The 16,920-nt window shown below is 39.0% G+C and overlaps 1 protein-coding gene across 3 annotated transcripts in view; it reads left to right on the top strand.

Annotated features, from left to right (window-relative positions):
- Positions 1 to 15,556, top strand: part of LOC106534858 (histone deacetylase 7) — a 44,897-nt gene extending 29,341 nt beyond the window's left edge. For all 3 annotated transcript variants that reach the window (XM_014031626.1, XM_014031627.1, XM_014031628.1), the window contains 6 exons: positions 2,693 to 2,790; positions 9,132 to 9,250; positions 9,372 to 9,505; positions 10,180 to 10,264; positions 11,388 to 11,535; positions 12,615 to 15,556. In XM_014031626.1, coding sequence (XP_013887080.1) covers positions 2,693 to 2,790; positions 9,132 to 9,250; positions 9,372 to 9,505; positions 10,180 to 10,264; positions 11,388 to 11,535; positions 12,615 to 12,657 — 627 coding nt within the window. In that variant the 3' untranslated portion in view covers positions 12,658 to 15,556. The remainder of the gene's footprint in view (positions 1 to 2,692; positions 2,791 to 9,131; positions 9,251 to 9,371; positions 9,506 to 10,179; positions 10,265 to 11,387; positions 11,536 to 12,614) is intronic.
- The last annotated feature ends 1,364 nt before the right edge of the window (positions 15,557 to 16,920 follow it).

Below are 16,920 nucleotides of genomic sequence, written 5' to 3' on the forward strand. Positions count from 1 at the left end.
CTTCTTTGTACTTTTTTGTATTTTTTTCTGCTAATTTTAAATTTTTTTTACACAACTTTCACTATCTGGGTGTTAATTTCAACTTGTGGCTGCTACCTTTCACTTATTTTCATGCTAATTTTAGCTTTTTTTTATCATTTTTCAGTTTTAGATCTGCTTTTTTCCTGCTATTCTTTGGATGTTTTCTACTTTTTATGTTTTTTTCCTGCTAACTTGCTATTTATGCTTCTTACATATGTTTTCAGCTACGTACATATAGCTATTTTAGCTTTTAGCTGTTTTCTGTTTTCAACTAGATTTGGGCCACTTTTTACTGTTTTTCTGCAAAGTTAGTTTTCTTTTTTGCTTTCAGCTTTTCAAAGTGAGCTCACATTAACACTTGCTATTAAATATTTTCAGCACAATTTCAGCAGCTTTAAGCATGAAGCATCCACACTAGCATTTTCACAGGAAATGTAATTTCTCTAGTTAGATTTTTAATGCTTTTTAAGCTCAAAAAATGATGATCATATTATACATGAATAAATTCGGTAGTTACTTTTTGTAATGTCATTTTTGGATAATTATGAACGATACAGCTGTTTTTCTCAAGTCTGTAATTGTTTAATTCTAATTGGGACCTGTAGCTACTATGAGCTTGTCAAAACTAGAATAATAGTTGCAATCCATCAAAGATAAATATATTTGGCATAAACCTCCAGTTGTAAGCCAACTTAGGTCATTAAAGATTACAGTTTTTCCCTGACAGTAAACAAAACAACAGGTTTGTGCAGATAGGATTTATAGCAAAAATACTTCTATCAGCTGTAGTATTTTCAGTCCTGCAGTTAAAATCTGACATTGTTATAGAATAAATCTGAATATAAAGTATCTGAAAGGTTTTGTTTGAAGTAGTAGCTATGGTGTATTTCAGTACAGCATGAATAGTTTCAAGTATTGTTAASTTGCCCAGTGCAGTTCTTGCTTCATCTTGGGTTGCATGATAACTTATTCAAGACAAAACTTTTCAAATGCCTCAAAAATGTTCATCTGGTGAGGACATTTCATTGTCTTTTTTTGGGAGGGGGGTGTGGGGACGACATATGTTTGCTTTTGTGCTTCTTGTTTATCTGAGACCCTCGGGGGCTTTGGATGTCAATTCTTTGCAACAGGATGTGTACAGCTGTATTGGATTCCTGTTTGAATACAAGAAATTAAAATGCCTGTGCATTCTTCCTGTGGGTTTACCAGAAACTAAGTGTGATCATTATCCCTAGTCAGATGAACTGACCCCATCTCACACTGACATTCACCACCCATTAAATCCTCCACATTCCCTCCTCTTTCTCTGCCCTCCTCCCCGACAATAATAGTCAGTGTTTTCCCATAAAAGCCCCTGATGAGGAACGGTTCTTAAAATGCTCCACTGGCTTGGATGTGGCTTTGCCTGAAGTGGACTCTCAGCCTTTGTCGAGCAGTGCGGTGAACCTCTGGAGTCTTGCTGTCCCCCATGTAGGTATATATCTCACCAGGGGGTAGGGGCGTGATGTCATAGCCATAACAGAGAGTGCAGAGTACCTCACAGAAAGCAGCAACGACCTAATCCGGGCCAGTAACTCTTGAAACATGAAAGAGAGGAAAAAGGACAGAGAAAAGTGCAAAGCACTCGGAGCTATAGTAGAAATATGTTTATGTGTGTGCACGCCTCTGGGTGTTTCTGTGTGTGTCCGTGTGCACGTGCGTGTGCGTGTGGGTACATTACCAGTTGGCAGAGGACAGGAGGCCTCATGTGTTTTTCATTTGCCCTGTGAACATCCCGTCCGCTGAGAGAAGAATGGAGACAGACGCTCTGCGATGCTCATCAGCATTCTTTCTCTTTTAAGCATCCTCTCACACCCACACACACACACATACACACACAAAGGATATTACTACACATTGTTGCCAAGAGGGTGTCAATCAACCTCCTCAATCTCCCCTCAAACTGACATATTGACTGATGGTGAAGGGTTTGGGGAGCAGTTAAATGGCTGCTCGCAGGACTACAAAGAGAGACAAGAATCCTTAACTTCTTTCCAGGACCCGGGCCTCAGTTCACTCTCTGCCCTGAATCTGTGAGGTCAACCTGAGAGGAGCTTCATCCACTCTGCCTGGCATTTTAATACGTCTCATTTAAAACATGTACGAGTTCAGTACACTGCATGTTTTCATGAATATTTCATATACACCAGGTGCAGTAAAATCATTCCAGTTGTGTATATTTTGGGAATAAAAATGCACTTTATACTGTCACTCATATATAATATCTTTTATTTGTTTTCTTTATGGATCAAGTCAAATTGTAACTTAAAGCTTGAAAGTTACGAACGTGTGTAACTGTTGTGAGTCAGTGATTTATGTRGCCATTTGATAAACAGTATAGAAAACAAAATATGTGGACAGGGGTGTTGAATTAACAGCCAACCGTATTTAGTTTGGAAATCATTTAATCAYTCCCTGGTGTTGCCTTAAAGAGATGCAGCCACTATCACCGTGTTGCTGCAATTCCAAGTTTTGCAACAGCGGTGCTGGTTTTCTGAACGTTTGACACAAATTTGTCATCAGCATGCCATTTCTCAACTCTCGCTTGGAATTTGTGAACTTTGTTGACTTTCACACAGAGACTTTCTCTCTTGCAAGACTCACTCTGTTTCCCTGCTCTTTTTTTTTCTAGGTGGGTGCAGGTGCAGGCAAGGGCTTCAATGTGAATGTGGCATGGACTGGAGGGTTAAATCCTCCGATGGGAGATGCAGAATATCTGGCAGCATTCAGGTAAAAAGCTGAAGTGTTCTCTAAAATCCACATTATATTTCTGTCAGGAACGAAACTCAAACTTGCATTCACTAGTGGAANCACACACACACACACACACACACACACACACACACACACACACACACACACACACACACACACAAGCCTCCATTGCCTGTGTTGTTATATGGATCTAGTAGTGGATTAAGATCCAATCTCTGATCCATTGTAACATGACAAGACAGCAGGCTGGCTGAAATTTTTATTTTGTGTGTGTCTGTTTGTGTTAATGTTGCTTACAGTATTTGTAATTTTCCCACATTGCTTAATTCTTTGTCCATTTGTCTGAATTTTATCATTTTGTGCTCAGAGATAAGTGGTAGACTTTGCAGACCTGATGTTTATCCACACTATACACATTTTTTCTGTCTACTGATTTTACTGTTGCTGAACTGAGTCCCACTTGAACATTAGATGGTTTTTAAGGCTTTGATTTAAGAATGTCAAACATAGCCATCGAAAAGTGACTTCAATTGTTTGACGTAAACATTTCTAAAAATCTGATACTTAAAAGAAAATTCAGAAATTGATGTCGTTAAACTGTATTTAGTCAACTACAAACTTAAATGGGTGTGAACTTCAAAGATTTAGTTTTTCCACTGTCAATCCTGTTTTCAACTATCATTTTAACATTTTATATTTTCAGTTTTATTCTTCTTTTATTTGAGTTTTTAAGTGTTTTCTTTTGGATCTTAGAGTGTTGATGAATAGTCATGGCTTATTCAGTACATCACAAGTTCCTAAAAGGTTACTTTTTTATTCAATCATTCTGTCCAGTTGTGCCTTTAACTAATTTTAATAAGCTAACTAATTTTGATGGAATATTTAATTATCACTTTGTGTTAGTGAATGTTGTATTTGTTTTACAGTGCATGTTGGGTAGATCTGAGCAGTCTTTAGAAAAAAAGGAACCTAAATTTATTGAATATGTTGTATTCCTACATTAACTGGTTTAAATGTTTCTACAGATTCAGTAATTTGAAAACTTAAAAGAAAAATATGAAATAACTCCCATGTTTCATTTGCTCTGAAGAAAACAAACAGAAAATGTTTCCATGTAAAAAAAATGTTTTTGTATTTTGTGAAGATATTTACTATGATATGCAAGAATAATTGTTTTTCGCTCTCTGTCTCTTTTCACTCCTTTATTCCTGATTCAACTTAGGTGTTGAGTTGAGTTTCAAGACTTGGTCTCCAGATGGCCTCCTGCTTTGTGCCTTCTCTCCAGGAGATCAGGAAGAGTTTCTGGCTATCCAGATAAAAAACGGACGCCCTTACTTTTTGTTTGATCCGCAGGTACTGTTATCTCATTTTTACATTGTAGTAATAATAATCAGTCAGAATAATGTGCCAAAACTTGGTAAAAGGTGTGTGAATGTGTGTGTGAATGGATGAATGATTGAAGTGTAAAGCGCTTTGGGGTCCATGTGGACTTGATAAGGTGCTATATAAGTTCAAGCCATTTATCATTTTAAAAACTTTTTCCCTTATTTTCTTACATGCTGTAAATGTCCAATAAGTTTTACTTACACACACAAAATAAATACAGATATTTTAGATATATTTAGTTTGAAGTGCATCAAGATTTGAATATTCATTCAAATATTTTAGTATTTCTATTTTTACATTTTTTTTTTCATTTTTATTCTACAGCCAGTTTTCTCTTTTAGTCTAATACATCTTTTCTCTCATACTACCTCAGTGTCTACCGTATTTTCTCTCTCGCTTGCTCTCATCTAGTAAATGTGATCTGTAGCCCCTCATTGGTTTCTGTCGGGGAGACAGGGAGAGGGGAAAAACTTTGAAAGTGTGTCAACGTTTGAATTGGACAGCAATTAACTCATTCCCTGCAGTCACCACGCGTGAATACCAAATGCAAGCTAATTAAGCTTTCCACTCTTGCGCACACACACACACACGCATGTGCACACACTTACACATCCTTGCATACATACCCTTGTTTCCTTAATCCTTCCATACAGATACATGAAGAGGGGTTAAAGAGTCAATGACTTTGATGATGAAAGCAATGATAGGAGATGAGTCCACATACTTCCATGTGGCCACCAACTAATTAAACACTCATACACATATATTCTTTTGTTCCCAATCAGTATCACTATACAAAACTGTGTTATCCAAACATATTCATCAAAGTATAACAATGCAAAATATCTGTGTGCATGCTTTGAGTCATAAATTAATGATGAGTATTCATGCCGTTATTGGCATCTGACTGTACTACTAGATTTTGATGGGCTGTCTGTCAGTGTGTCTTTTCCAACAGGGTTGATTCCATTGTTTAGGTTAGTTTTGGGGCAATTAACAGTGTGAGTGGTGTCACGGCTTATTAGTGTTCCCCTAGATACATCTAGCTGGGCCCATTACTCCCCCCTATTAGCCTGTTGAGCTAGCCTAATGGGATTACCAGTGCAGGGGGTGTAATTTAGCATGACACAAGGAAGTGATATACTCATAAATATGTGCTCGTATACAGTGTGATCTTCCACACACGTGCCTAGGTTTCACACACACAAGACTTTATAATATGAGTTAATAAGAATAAGTAAAGCATTTTACTTCAAAATATTTAATGATGCCAAAAACACAGACACATAAAGTTTTCATGATCAGAAGTTACTGCAGATGTTGGTAGTTTTCTTGACATAATGTTTAAAAAATTAGACATTTAGTTGTCTCCAAAGAAAAAATTTAGTTCTTCAAAAAACTAAAAAAGGTCAAAAAATGATAATACAATAGTTTGACTGCACAGAATATAAAAATAATATATATTATTATAATTATAAAATGTGTCCACCTGTGGCTTAACCCAGTCATGAACTCCACAGAAACTGTAAATTAGCTAAATTTTGATTTGTCTTTCTGACAGACTGTCGTCAGTGTTTACAGAGGTAGAACAGTAGCAGAGAAGACAAACCCTTCTACACAAGGACATGCTTTGTATTTAATGATTTTTTTGTCCTCCAGACAACTTCAGTGCTTGTTTGGACTCGAGCAACAAATGAACTAATCAAGTTGATAAAAAAGGAAAAATTCATTATCAAACCTGAATTTATAGAATATTTTTAAACAAAATCGTAGGGCTGAATCTGTATATTTCTTGTCCTTTTTTTACTTTTTTAAACTTTTTTTCACCCTGTTTACATTGTTGTTGTTGTTGTTGTTGTTGTTGTTGTTGTTGTTGTTGTTGTTGTTGTTAAAAATAAGAACAATAGAATTAAAAAATTATTTTAAAAAAGCCTCCATGTCTGACCATGAACCGACATGTGAAAGTTTGACTAATTAATTAAAAACTAACTAATAAGGCAACGTTGCTCTGTTAAACATTAATGGTGTTAGTGGTGTCTCAGTAAAGACACTGGTATCCGTATACCAGCATTTTTACAAGTACTCATGCTTGTAAAAAGTGCCCAATACTCGGAATCGATATCAATATCAGTATTGATACATCATTGTTGGTGTTGATACTCCGTTAAATGTATTACGTTTGTCAGTTTCATGTTAAAGAAATTTATAAAAGTTGAAAGAAAACCTTCTTGATTATTTTTATTTATTTTAAAATGTTTCAGCAACATTCATCATGCTGTATATTTGATTTGATGCAGTCAGAGGGGCTGTAGGCCTATAAGGATGGAGAGCCACCTTGTTCTAAATAAAATAAATGCATTTTTAAAGTCATTGTAAAATGTTTGTATTCGACTCCGTAAGTAAGCAAACTGAAGTACGCAAACTTGTACTCGGTTTGAGTAAAACTGGTATCAGGACACTGGTGTTATAGTGCAGAGCCACTGGAGTGTCAAAGAAATTAACAAGGAGAGACTTCAACTTTAAACATTTATTTTCCAAAGATTATTTTTGTTTGTTGTATCATATGTAGTTTTCTGATTGATGATTTCTAGTTGGAAGAGCAGGTCAGATAAATTTGCATATATTTAAAATGCAAAGCCCTCCTATATGTTGGTGGTCTTTTAAACCATTATTATGAAACACCATCTCTGTGCAGCTCAGGAGTGTGGGTTACTACTCCTTCCATTTATTACCCCCCGTGGTCTCTGCAAAATCTGTTCAAATCCCATTTTCACTCATACGTGTTGGACTGCTGCCAGGGTGTCGCTGTTTTTAAAGAGCAGCAACATTAATGTGGTTTTAAAAAATTATATCAGTAATTACACATTCACAAAACCTCATTGTTGAGTTACGTACAGAGCCATACAGCTGTGTGATACCAGGACACACCTTTTGCTCTCTGCCCACTTTTCGTTTCATTCAGTCCTGAATGAATGCGGTTGGTTTCTGCGCTGCACCGTAATGAACCCAGAATGTGTCTGTCAGCAGCACTGGCTCGCCACCAGATGAATAAAACGCTATGTGAGCTCTTCACGGTGCTTACAGCAGACACAGTGGGTGGGCTTCTCATCAGAGAAAAGATGCTAATGAGTGAACCCACTCTGGTAAAAATCCATTGACCCAGTAGGCAGACTCAGAAACACCAAGTCCAGTGTTTACTGTAGCCCTCGATGCTAATTAAGAAACAACTGGTCTTTTCCTGAGCAGGCGTCTGGTTTTAGTATTTTTTCATTTAGTTTAGGAAATTGCAAGTGTTTTCATGTGTAAAGCTTCCTCAGCTAACCACAATGTGTAGTACTGTAGCATTTTGTGTGCTGCCTATGAAACTCGCATCATAAGAGAGGARGAACGTCCTGGTGGCCCGGTGGTTTTGTGGCACATGGTGCAGCTGTGATGTTCTGGATGGCAGGCAAAGACCTTTGTCACATGTGATCAGAACAGAAAAGACATACCTCAGTAAAAGTTATGGTTAGAAATAAATACAATATGTTAAATAATTCCCCAGTCTGGTGTTTTTTGTTTTAATGGTGTCACAGAGTATACAGCAGACTGTATGGAGGAAAAAAAGGCATCATAACTTCATGTTTGTGCAGTTAAATCTGTCTGACCGAGTGCCAGCTCTCTGATTCAATTTCAGTTTAGAATTTGAACGGCTGCATGTATGTGTCTCCGGCTGGAACACAGCATGGCTGTTGATGATGAGCGTCTGGTTTTGGGTGTGTTTTAGTGACAGGAGAAATATTGTGGTTGATAGTGGCGGCGAGACCCCATTACAATCAAGAGGTGTGAGCACGGCGGCACAGAGATCCGGTGTCGTGACGCCGTCTGTGGAGCACCTCAGGTCGTCCGCTGGCAGGCAGCACAAGTACGCAGGCAGGTAGGCGAGTGCTTGTGCCGTCCTGTGCTACTACTGACAAACAATGAGCTATGGAGGAGAGGGGGAAAACAGCAGAAAAGAGGAGAAGAAGTAGGGGGTGCATTGTTAGGGAATCCAAAGGCGGCGTAATTAGGCCCAATGGATCCCAGATGGCTGGCTGTCAGTGACGTGAGAAGAGGGACGAGCTCCTAATAGGAACCAGACGCACACAAATGCCTTTGAACTGCCGCTGAGAGAAAAAAGAGTGAGTGAGAGAGAATCAAACGCGGCATGGACCGTGCGCTCTTGCTAAATAACTGGCAGCAGGAGACAAGAGGAAGTAAGATGTCGAGTAAAGGAGCGGGGAAAGTGGTCACCACTGACCAGAGTATACAACATGAGGACGTCTCATACAAATAATTATTGGCATTATTTAGTCTTTGGCACCTGTTTAAAGTTTACTCCCTCATCCATTTTTTCCCCATTATTTCATCCAAACTCACTGTATACGCATAAAAATTAATCTGAAAAGCTTTCAAATGCTTTTTTTTATATCAGTGGGGTTCTGCTTCACTTTTAAACAGTTGCACACATTCACACCTGGGAGKTGCTCTACCTCCTGGTGTTGGCTGCCTACCAAGAGTGCATCAAGAACTGAGATCAAGCACTTGGAGCATTGCCTTTGATAATTTCTCTTTTCATCATTTAAAAAAAAACGAGTGTACGATCCAGTAAACGTTAGCAGTTAACAATCCAGAAAAGTCCTACAATGCACGAATGTTTCTGCTGAAAATCAATRATTTTTTACGGTTATGTTTTTGTTGTTGGCAGCTAAATTCTGGTCATTACAGTAAATCTGTTTCCCTTCTCAGTCGCTCTATGACTTCTTTTTTTCACATTCAATTTGACTCACTCCTGAGAGTTCTCATTTGCTCACAACTCATGATCACCTGCTGAAAACACAACTCCTTCAACGTGCTTTCAAGTTCCCATCAGATGTCAGGGAAGGGTCCACGGCGCCCAGACTGCACTGCTTTTGGTTTTCAACTCTGTGTTTTCCTCTTTTTGTCCTCAGAGCCGTGGTGATGCCCATCGCCCACGAGTTTTCCCCCGATGTGGTGCTGGTGTCAGCTGGTTTTGATGCTGTTGAAGGACATCCGTCTTCATTGGGAGGATATAAGGTCACAGCCAAGTGTAAGACTGAGCCACATTCTCACTGACTCAAACAAGTGTGATGCTTAAAGATACTAAAAACTGCTTACACAAGTCTTTTAGCTTTATTTGTGTTCATGTTTTTGTGTCCGTTTCTGCCCAGGTTTCGGCTTCCTGACTCGTCAGCTGATGTCGCTCGCCGGGGGCCGGGTAGTCCTCGCTCTGGAGGGGGGACATGACCTCAAAGCCATCTGCGACGCCTCTGAAGCCTGTGTCAGCGCCTTGCTGGGCATGGAGGTGAGGTGCTCAGTGCACGGGCAGTATCTGTAGCTATGTTTACATGTGCAGAATTCTATAATCAAACAGAAGTATATTACGATTAAATAATCCGAATAGATTGTCTATATGGGCACTAAATTAATTAATCTGATCATGACGAGTATTTACATGCACAAGGCTTTAATTCAGAATAGAAGCACAGAGAGCAGAGTTGTAAACTTCCCCTAAAAAAACACAGAAGAAGAAGTTGTACTTCTGTGATGTTCTGTGTCTTCTGAGCRCCCAGAATGGACCGGCACCAGGTTTTAATAACAATGGAGACATTACCTTCATGTTCCTACACTTTTGACCATCAAGGTGTTCAATAATTTTGAGCTCTTTCAAAGTTTCTAATAAAAAGTGTATGGCTAACCGACCAATTTTACTTGCACGACATTAGCATCTAACCAAGTGGAAATACATCAGGTGGACGTAGTGTTCACATGTGCAGTCAGTTTTCCACAAACAGCATAAGATGATCAGAATAAGTTTTTACTTGCACATTGTTCAGATTATCTATCGGCATAAACCAGGGGCATTCAGATTACACATTTTTATTCTGATTGGCCATTTATCCTGATTACTTGTATCCATGTAACCACAGGTTGTGTCTCTGATCTTTGCTCTAATCCGGTCCCTGTGACATGTCTCAGGTGGAGCCTCTGGCCCAGTCTGTGTTGGACCAGAAGCCCTGTGAAAACGCAACACGCTCCCTGCAGAGAGTCGTCCAGATTCAGGGTGAGAAAACACAACCTGAAGCACAAGTGACATGAAACCAATAGACTAGTTCATAGTACTGTACCCTGAAAAAATCCTTCTACAGGTTTTGCTGCTCTGAGTCGTTCAAAAMACTCATACAGCAGCTGTCATGATAAATATGAGCTGAAAGTAAATTTCACTCAGCTGGTTTGTGTGGGAAAAAAACAAAATTCCATCAGTCATTTCTGGAGGTGATTTATATTAAACATGTTGATAATCTACCATAGTACTGACTGAATATCCACCAACATATATATTTGTCATAAAAACTACCCACATGTCCTTTTATTTTACGAAACCCTTTACAAAAAAAAGCATCAATTTCATAAAATTGTTCATTTTTGAGCCATGTTTTCAGTTTTACTTTAAAAGTTTGTTTTTAATGTTAACCAAACAGTGTGTCTTTGTGTTTTTCTTACTCTAACACCCGTCTCTCTGGCCACCTCTCCTCCTTTACGTCCCTGTCTCCCATCACTCCAGCCGTCCCACACACAGACACATGCACACACTCGCACACAGCCGCCCTGGCTCCAATTATCTTCAAACATTTCTCTGGCACACGACCTTCACAACATCCCCTCCTGATTGCACACAAATGTTATCCCAACCAAATTAGATTAATTAAAAATATTTGAGTAGCCACAGGAATGTTAAGCCCATAATTCAGGCCCAGGGTGAAGTATATGGAAGTTGCATGCTCAGCCAGAACACACACTCACTTATAGATGAACACAGTTGCAGTCACTGACTTTTAGCCTTTTTTTTTTTCTTTATTCTTTACTGTGTGACACAAAACTGCAGAGTGAGAGAACGGACCGGATCTGAGTTTACATTTCTGAAAGTATCAACACGGATATTTAGACCTCAGGTTGTTTATGCCACAGTCATTGCTTACATTCAGATCAAATATCTACAGCCAGTGGATCAAACACCATGTAGTGTTCTTTTTATTTTTTTTATTTTTTAATGTGATTTAGACACTTCCCCTCAAGGAACAATCCAGGATGAAAACAACAACGAAACAAACATTGAGGCCATTAATCTTTTTCTCTCCTCTTTCCTCCCCGCTCGCCTTGTTTCTCCATCCCTCTGCTTCCCACAGGTGAGTACTGGCAGAGCGTGAGGGATTCAGTCGCCACCGTGGATCTGTCCTACCTGCAGGCGCAGAGACACAGACTCAGGAGAGGTTCGGACAGCGAGGCAGCCAACGCCATCGCCTCTCTGTCCATGGGATCCCTCCCATCAGAACGGTGCGGAGAACTTAGAATAGATATTTGAAGTGGAGCTCAGTGGAAAAGCTATGATTTTTTTAACAACCAAAGCTCTTTCAACAATGTTAGTTTGGAATTTAGTTGTGACTAAACTGATGAGCTAATGGCTAGTCAGAGCTGGGCCAAGACCAGAGTGGATTGCTGCCATCTTAAAACATCTGTAGTCTTAAAAATGACAGAATGTTATGTTTATGATATGGATATTTACATGAAACTTATAGCACAAGAAGCAGCAGTTAGCTGTAGCATTTCCTGTGCAGCCTGGTACAAGTCCTGCAGGAATGTTACAATATTTTTGCCAGAATGTTTGTATCATATGAAAAGTTAAAGTTTTATAAATTTCTTTAAAGTGCCCGTGACACGCTTATCCTTCAAATACAAAAAGTCAAAGAAAGCATCTTTATACTTAAGAAAATTGGCACAGTACACGATTTTACCCATTTTGTCACATAACTGGCATATTTTCTTTTGAATTTTTCTCAGCCAAATTGAAACAGGAAGTGACATCAAAGGGGAACTCATTAATAAAATAAACCCTCTGATTTTTGTTTATTAAAACAATATTATTTGAACTTGAACTGTATTCGTCTCTCTTTGCTAGAGACTCAAAATAATCTAAAGAAACATCAGATTCTTCTCTACAGTCAGCTTTTGTTACAACGCTCTGTTTACGTGCAGACATTACTCTTTGACATCACTTCCTGTTTCTTCACATGCAAATGTCTCAACAGCCGTTCATCTCAGCGGCRTGAAATTTGTTTTGCAACACGTTATCAATGTTGTCTTTCCAAAAATGTGTTCATGTTTATTACAAAAGTCTGATGTCACAGGCCTTTTAAGACCACAACAGTCCACTTTGGTTTTAATCAAATGCGGACTAGCCATTAGCTCATCGATTCTCTCTGAATTAAATTCATTTAGTAAGATATTAATTATTTATAACATTTCCACAGAGCCCTGCTTCAAAAACACTTTGAGCTATATTCTTAATATTTAGCGTTGAATCATTACATTAAAGTTAAATGTAATAAATTCTTCTCCTTTCTTTGTTTTTGTAGGAAACAGCCTGAAATAATATCGGAGAAAAAAGATTCGATGTGAGGAAAACGTCTGATCCCTTGAGCCTTAACTTGGTGCCAACACACACGAACACAGAGACACGTACAAAAACTATGCATTCGGCTCGTCACTGGAAGCAGAACCTCCTGCATTACTACTGTCTGCAGTCTGACCACTCAGGTTCAGACACACCGAGGAACAGATGGACCACATTCATATTCTCCTGAGGTCTCTTCCTGAAGGAGCTTTCAGTCGCTGATCCCAGGTTTTATTTTATTTTTAAAGCCCAAAAGCATAAAAAATGAAGAATCTGTACTTCCTCGTAGCACTGGGTGCAACACGATGTAGCATGAACAAAAGTGACTGTGCACAGGACCACTCAGACGACAGGTGTGACGGAGCAGGCAGGTGCTCCACAAATTAAAAATAACCCCTGCCATTTTTCTGCAGGTGGCAAAAAATGAATGAAGAAAAACAAAGACTTTATTTATCTTCTTGCACTGTATCGCTCTCCAACTGGACAATAATTGAGGAGAAGCGAGTCGACAATCAAACACTTTGTTTGATCTCTCTTTGAATATTCATTCGTTTGACTCATGGCGCTCGTTTTTTGTGAATGTCAGTCTGAAAACCTTTCAGTAACCCAGAGTGAAGCTACAATGAAATCTGAGATGCATACTGTATGTTTTTTATTGGTTTTATGTCCAYGTATTTTCTTAAACCTCTTTTTGTTTTTTACTTCTTTCTTTCTTGGCCTGTCAGACGAGCACATGCAGCGAGAGTTTAGATAGCTGCAGTAATTGGTTTCAGCCTCTGACAGATGGAAGAAGACACATCAGTCTTTCACGAAGTGTATCTTAAACATGTCAGCATACTGTAATTTGTACCGGTGGCATTAGTCACGATAAATAGCTAATACCTCTTCTCACCGGGGCATCGATGTGWCGGGAGGTGACGCTGAGACGTTCACGCGTGTCGTAAAGGACAGAAACCTCCCATGATGCCTCGGTGCAACGTGACCACTCAGTAAAGATTGTATCATGTGACAACGCAGACCGCATTTTTATATTTTGGATTCATGACAATCACACAAAGTGCACTTACACTGCGTAAGGGTCAGGTAATGTGGTGAAGTGTTTCTTGTGGATGAGCATTCCTGCTGCGTTTTTACAATGTTTTACTATTTTATTCTTACTAAGGACAGTCGTCTATTCTTGATTTACAAAGCGCCGTGCCGTTTGTTGACATGTTCAGGGGCAGCTTTGCTCCCTGGACCGATCTGTGGCGTTTAGCAGCGATGATGGAGCAGAAACACTGAGGTAGTTGAACTTCTAGTCAGTGATATCCACACTCAATTGGACACAGGTTACCGCAACCAGGGTTTATGAGAACAATGTGCTGTCCGAGGACTGGCATGGCCTCAAAGACTTTGTGAATGTTTCTTTTCTCTTTCCAAACAGTCAGAAAGCATCAAACGCACAGATCCATAAACAGAATCATTTGACTTTAACATGTATTTATATTTTCATATCCTTGACGTGTCTTTGATGTGTTCTGATGCGTGTCTAACACAGTTAAGATGGTGCTAATACAGTATGTTTGCTTTCTTTCCTGTTCTTTCTGAAGATGCCTCTCAGAAGCTCTTTAATACTTTTTAAAGTCAGAAAAATGTGAAATCGCATGACGGCGGCAGAGCGACGGACGTTTCTGCAGTTTATTGTAGCTTTAAACCATTTTACATGACAAAAACAAACTTTTTTGTTTCATCCCTTTGTCTTAATTAATGCAGATTGTTTGTTTTTTTATATGATCTCAGAAATGAAGCCTAGAGACCAAATTATCAGYTGAATGATCATTCTGACTAACCTGTGAAAATGAACCATTTAAACTTCAAGTCTGCCTTTGGCAAAACTGACCATTTGATTTTGTTCCTGTACAGTGTAAATAATAACTTTTTGGTCTTTTTTTTCTACCTTTTTACCTTTCTGTTATGTTTTAAGACAATCTTTAATAAATTATATACATTTGAAAGAGATTTACTGTATTTCTATGATCATGTTTTGTCCTCTTGAGGTCCTCAAAAAGATGTGTTTTTGTGCCAAAAACCAAACAAATAAATTCCTTCATTATTTACATTAGGTAAAATTTTATTGTTGACAAAAGACAAATGATTAAAGCAAACGCGGAGGAAAAACGCTAAAGAAGAAACATAATCAAAAAGCTATTTCTCACACAGTTACAAAACATTCTGCTCTACTCTGCCTGTAATCACCTCATCAACACGTTGGCACATTTTCTAAGAAACCTGCTGGTTTGTTTGTTTTTTTAAAATTATTACAAAGACATTTTAAAGTCTCCACTTAGAGCACGACTTTCTGCAGCTACTTGCTCACAACATGGGCTGATATGTAAATAAACAGCTGCGATCAGTGGGGTTTTTTTGTATTAAAACAAGCATAAGCAGTGCGTACACCAAATTTACATGAATGCTTTAAAAAAAAAGACAGAAAGCTGTTGGGTTTACTGCAGTACAGAAAAGCAGATCTGCATCAGACTTCTTTTTTCAGCTCTTCCTCCTTCTCTTTTTAAGAGCCAGAGTGATTAGCTTATTAGTATTTTAGCTGTAAACATAAATTGGCTGTGACCGCCCTCTAACCATCGCTGTGCCATCATCATTAGTCATCCTAATGTCTGTCAGGCTTGGAGCCATCCAACCAGAAGAGGCCGCTGGCTCTGATCACGGCGTTATCGAAGGCACTCGCACCAGCAGCCATTTGTTGTTTCATTGTCACCGCAGGCCAGCTGTTTGTTCATTTTTTTTTTTATTTATTTATTTATTTCTCATCGTTCAGTCTTTTCAGCAGAGTCTGGGTCTCAGAGACACTTGGACACATCAGGAGTCAAGCACTCGTCCGGAGATAAAGAAGGGGGAAAATAAAAAATAAAAAAAGAGGAGGCCCCGTGAAGGTGGGGAAAATGAAAAATCTGCAGAAGCAGCAGCCAGTTTCTTTGAAGAATTCCCCGCTGTTGATTTATCTGCGAGGAGAAAGAGAGAGAAGACACAATGAGTCCAYATGACACCTTAAAAGACTCAAAACAACACAAAAGAGCAAACATTCACAGTTCTTGGGTTATAAAATGTGTGTCCAAACAAACAAATGTGGAAAAATTCCTGCAGCTCTCTTTGTTTTTAACAAGCAAACATTTAATCTGCAGCTCTCTCTAATTACAGAGCGTCTTTCCAGGCCTCCAGAAACACACAGAGACAGATTAAAAAAGTCCAGAAAGCACAAACATCTGAGAGGGGAGGTATTTCTTTTCGATTATTATTCAAATGATTAAAAGGTTTACGTGAACTCGTCCTGTGCTGGTGAGTCGTTGGTGTGTAGGTTTGTTTGACAGATCTGTTTACATTTCAGGCTGAAGTCATGTGGCTTTCTGCTGCCTACGTGTCAAATCCTTCCCCTGTCCCTGGAGCTGTCCGGACACAACACAGCGATCAAACAGACACACACAATCCTCCCACCTGTGTTCAGCTCAGAGCTTCGATTTCTAAAAATAAAAACGACTATTAGAAACCACAACTTCTGCTTGAGGCTTTATGAGCGGCGGTGGGCCCTTTTTACATCTGGTCCCAGATCAGCCAGGAGTGAAAGCCAGAGAGTTAATGTGTACAGAAGTGTGTCCAACAGCTGGTCAAGTCAAAGCACAACACACACACACACACACAACACGGCTGCAGCAGAGCCAGGAGTTTGAGCAGAGGAAGGAGCCACTGGGAGATTTGTGATTATAGTGTAAACAATAGAAAGAGGATTGTTTTCTCCAACTGCAGCAGAACAATCCTCTCAATCTGSAAGTGTCACGCAGAGCCAGACGTCCACATGTCTTCACACCGAGCACGTTCAAAAACGTCAGGCTTTCCCGAGGAGACGCTCACGGTTTGATGCSTGCTTCTTAAGGAAATGTTTGGGACTATTAAAGATTTGAAGGATATTTTATACAGATTAAATAGCAAATATTTGATCAAATATCACTTTTTAATTTGCTGCAATCAAATACAAAATGACTTAACAGCACTTTTGTTGTGAATCAAACTAAAAATTTCATGTCAAGTCTTTCAGGTCTGCAAACTTTATAATCAATAGAGTCGTTTCTGCTCCTCGGCTCAACTAATAAAATGTGTCCACAGCCGCAAAACGTGCTAAAATTGTGATCACCAACTGGTGGCCCGTGGGCCACGTTGAGTTTGTTGAAGTGGGGGCATTTCAGTGGGTGTGACATTATAAAACTAAACATATATAG

This window comes from Austrofundulus limnaeus, unplaced genomic scaffold (genome assembly GCF_001266775.1).
Source record: "Austrofundulus limnaeus strain Quisiro unplaced genomic scaffold, Austrofundulus_limnaeus-1.0 Scaffold1289, whole genome shotgun sequence".
In the NCBI taxonomy this organism is placed as follows: Eukaryota; Metazoa; Chordata; class Actinopteri; order Cyprinodontiformes; family Rivulidae; genus Austrofundulus; species Austrofundulus limnaeus.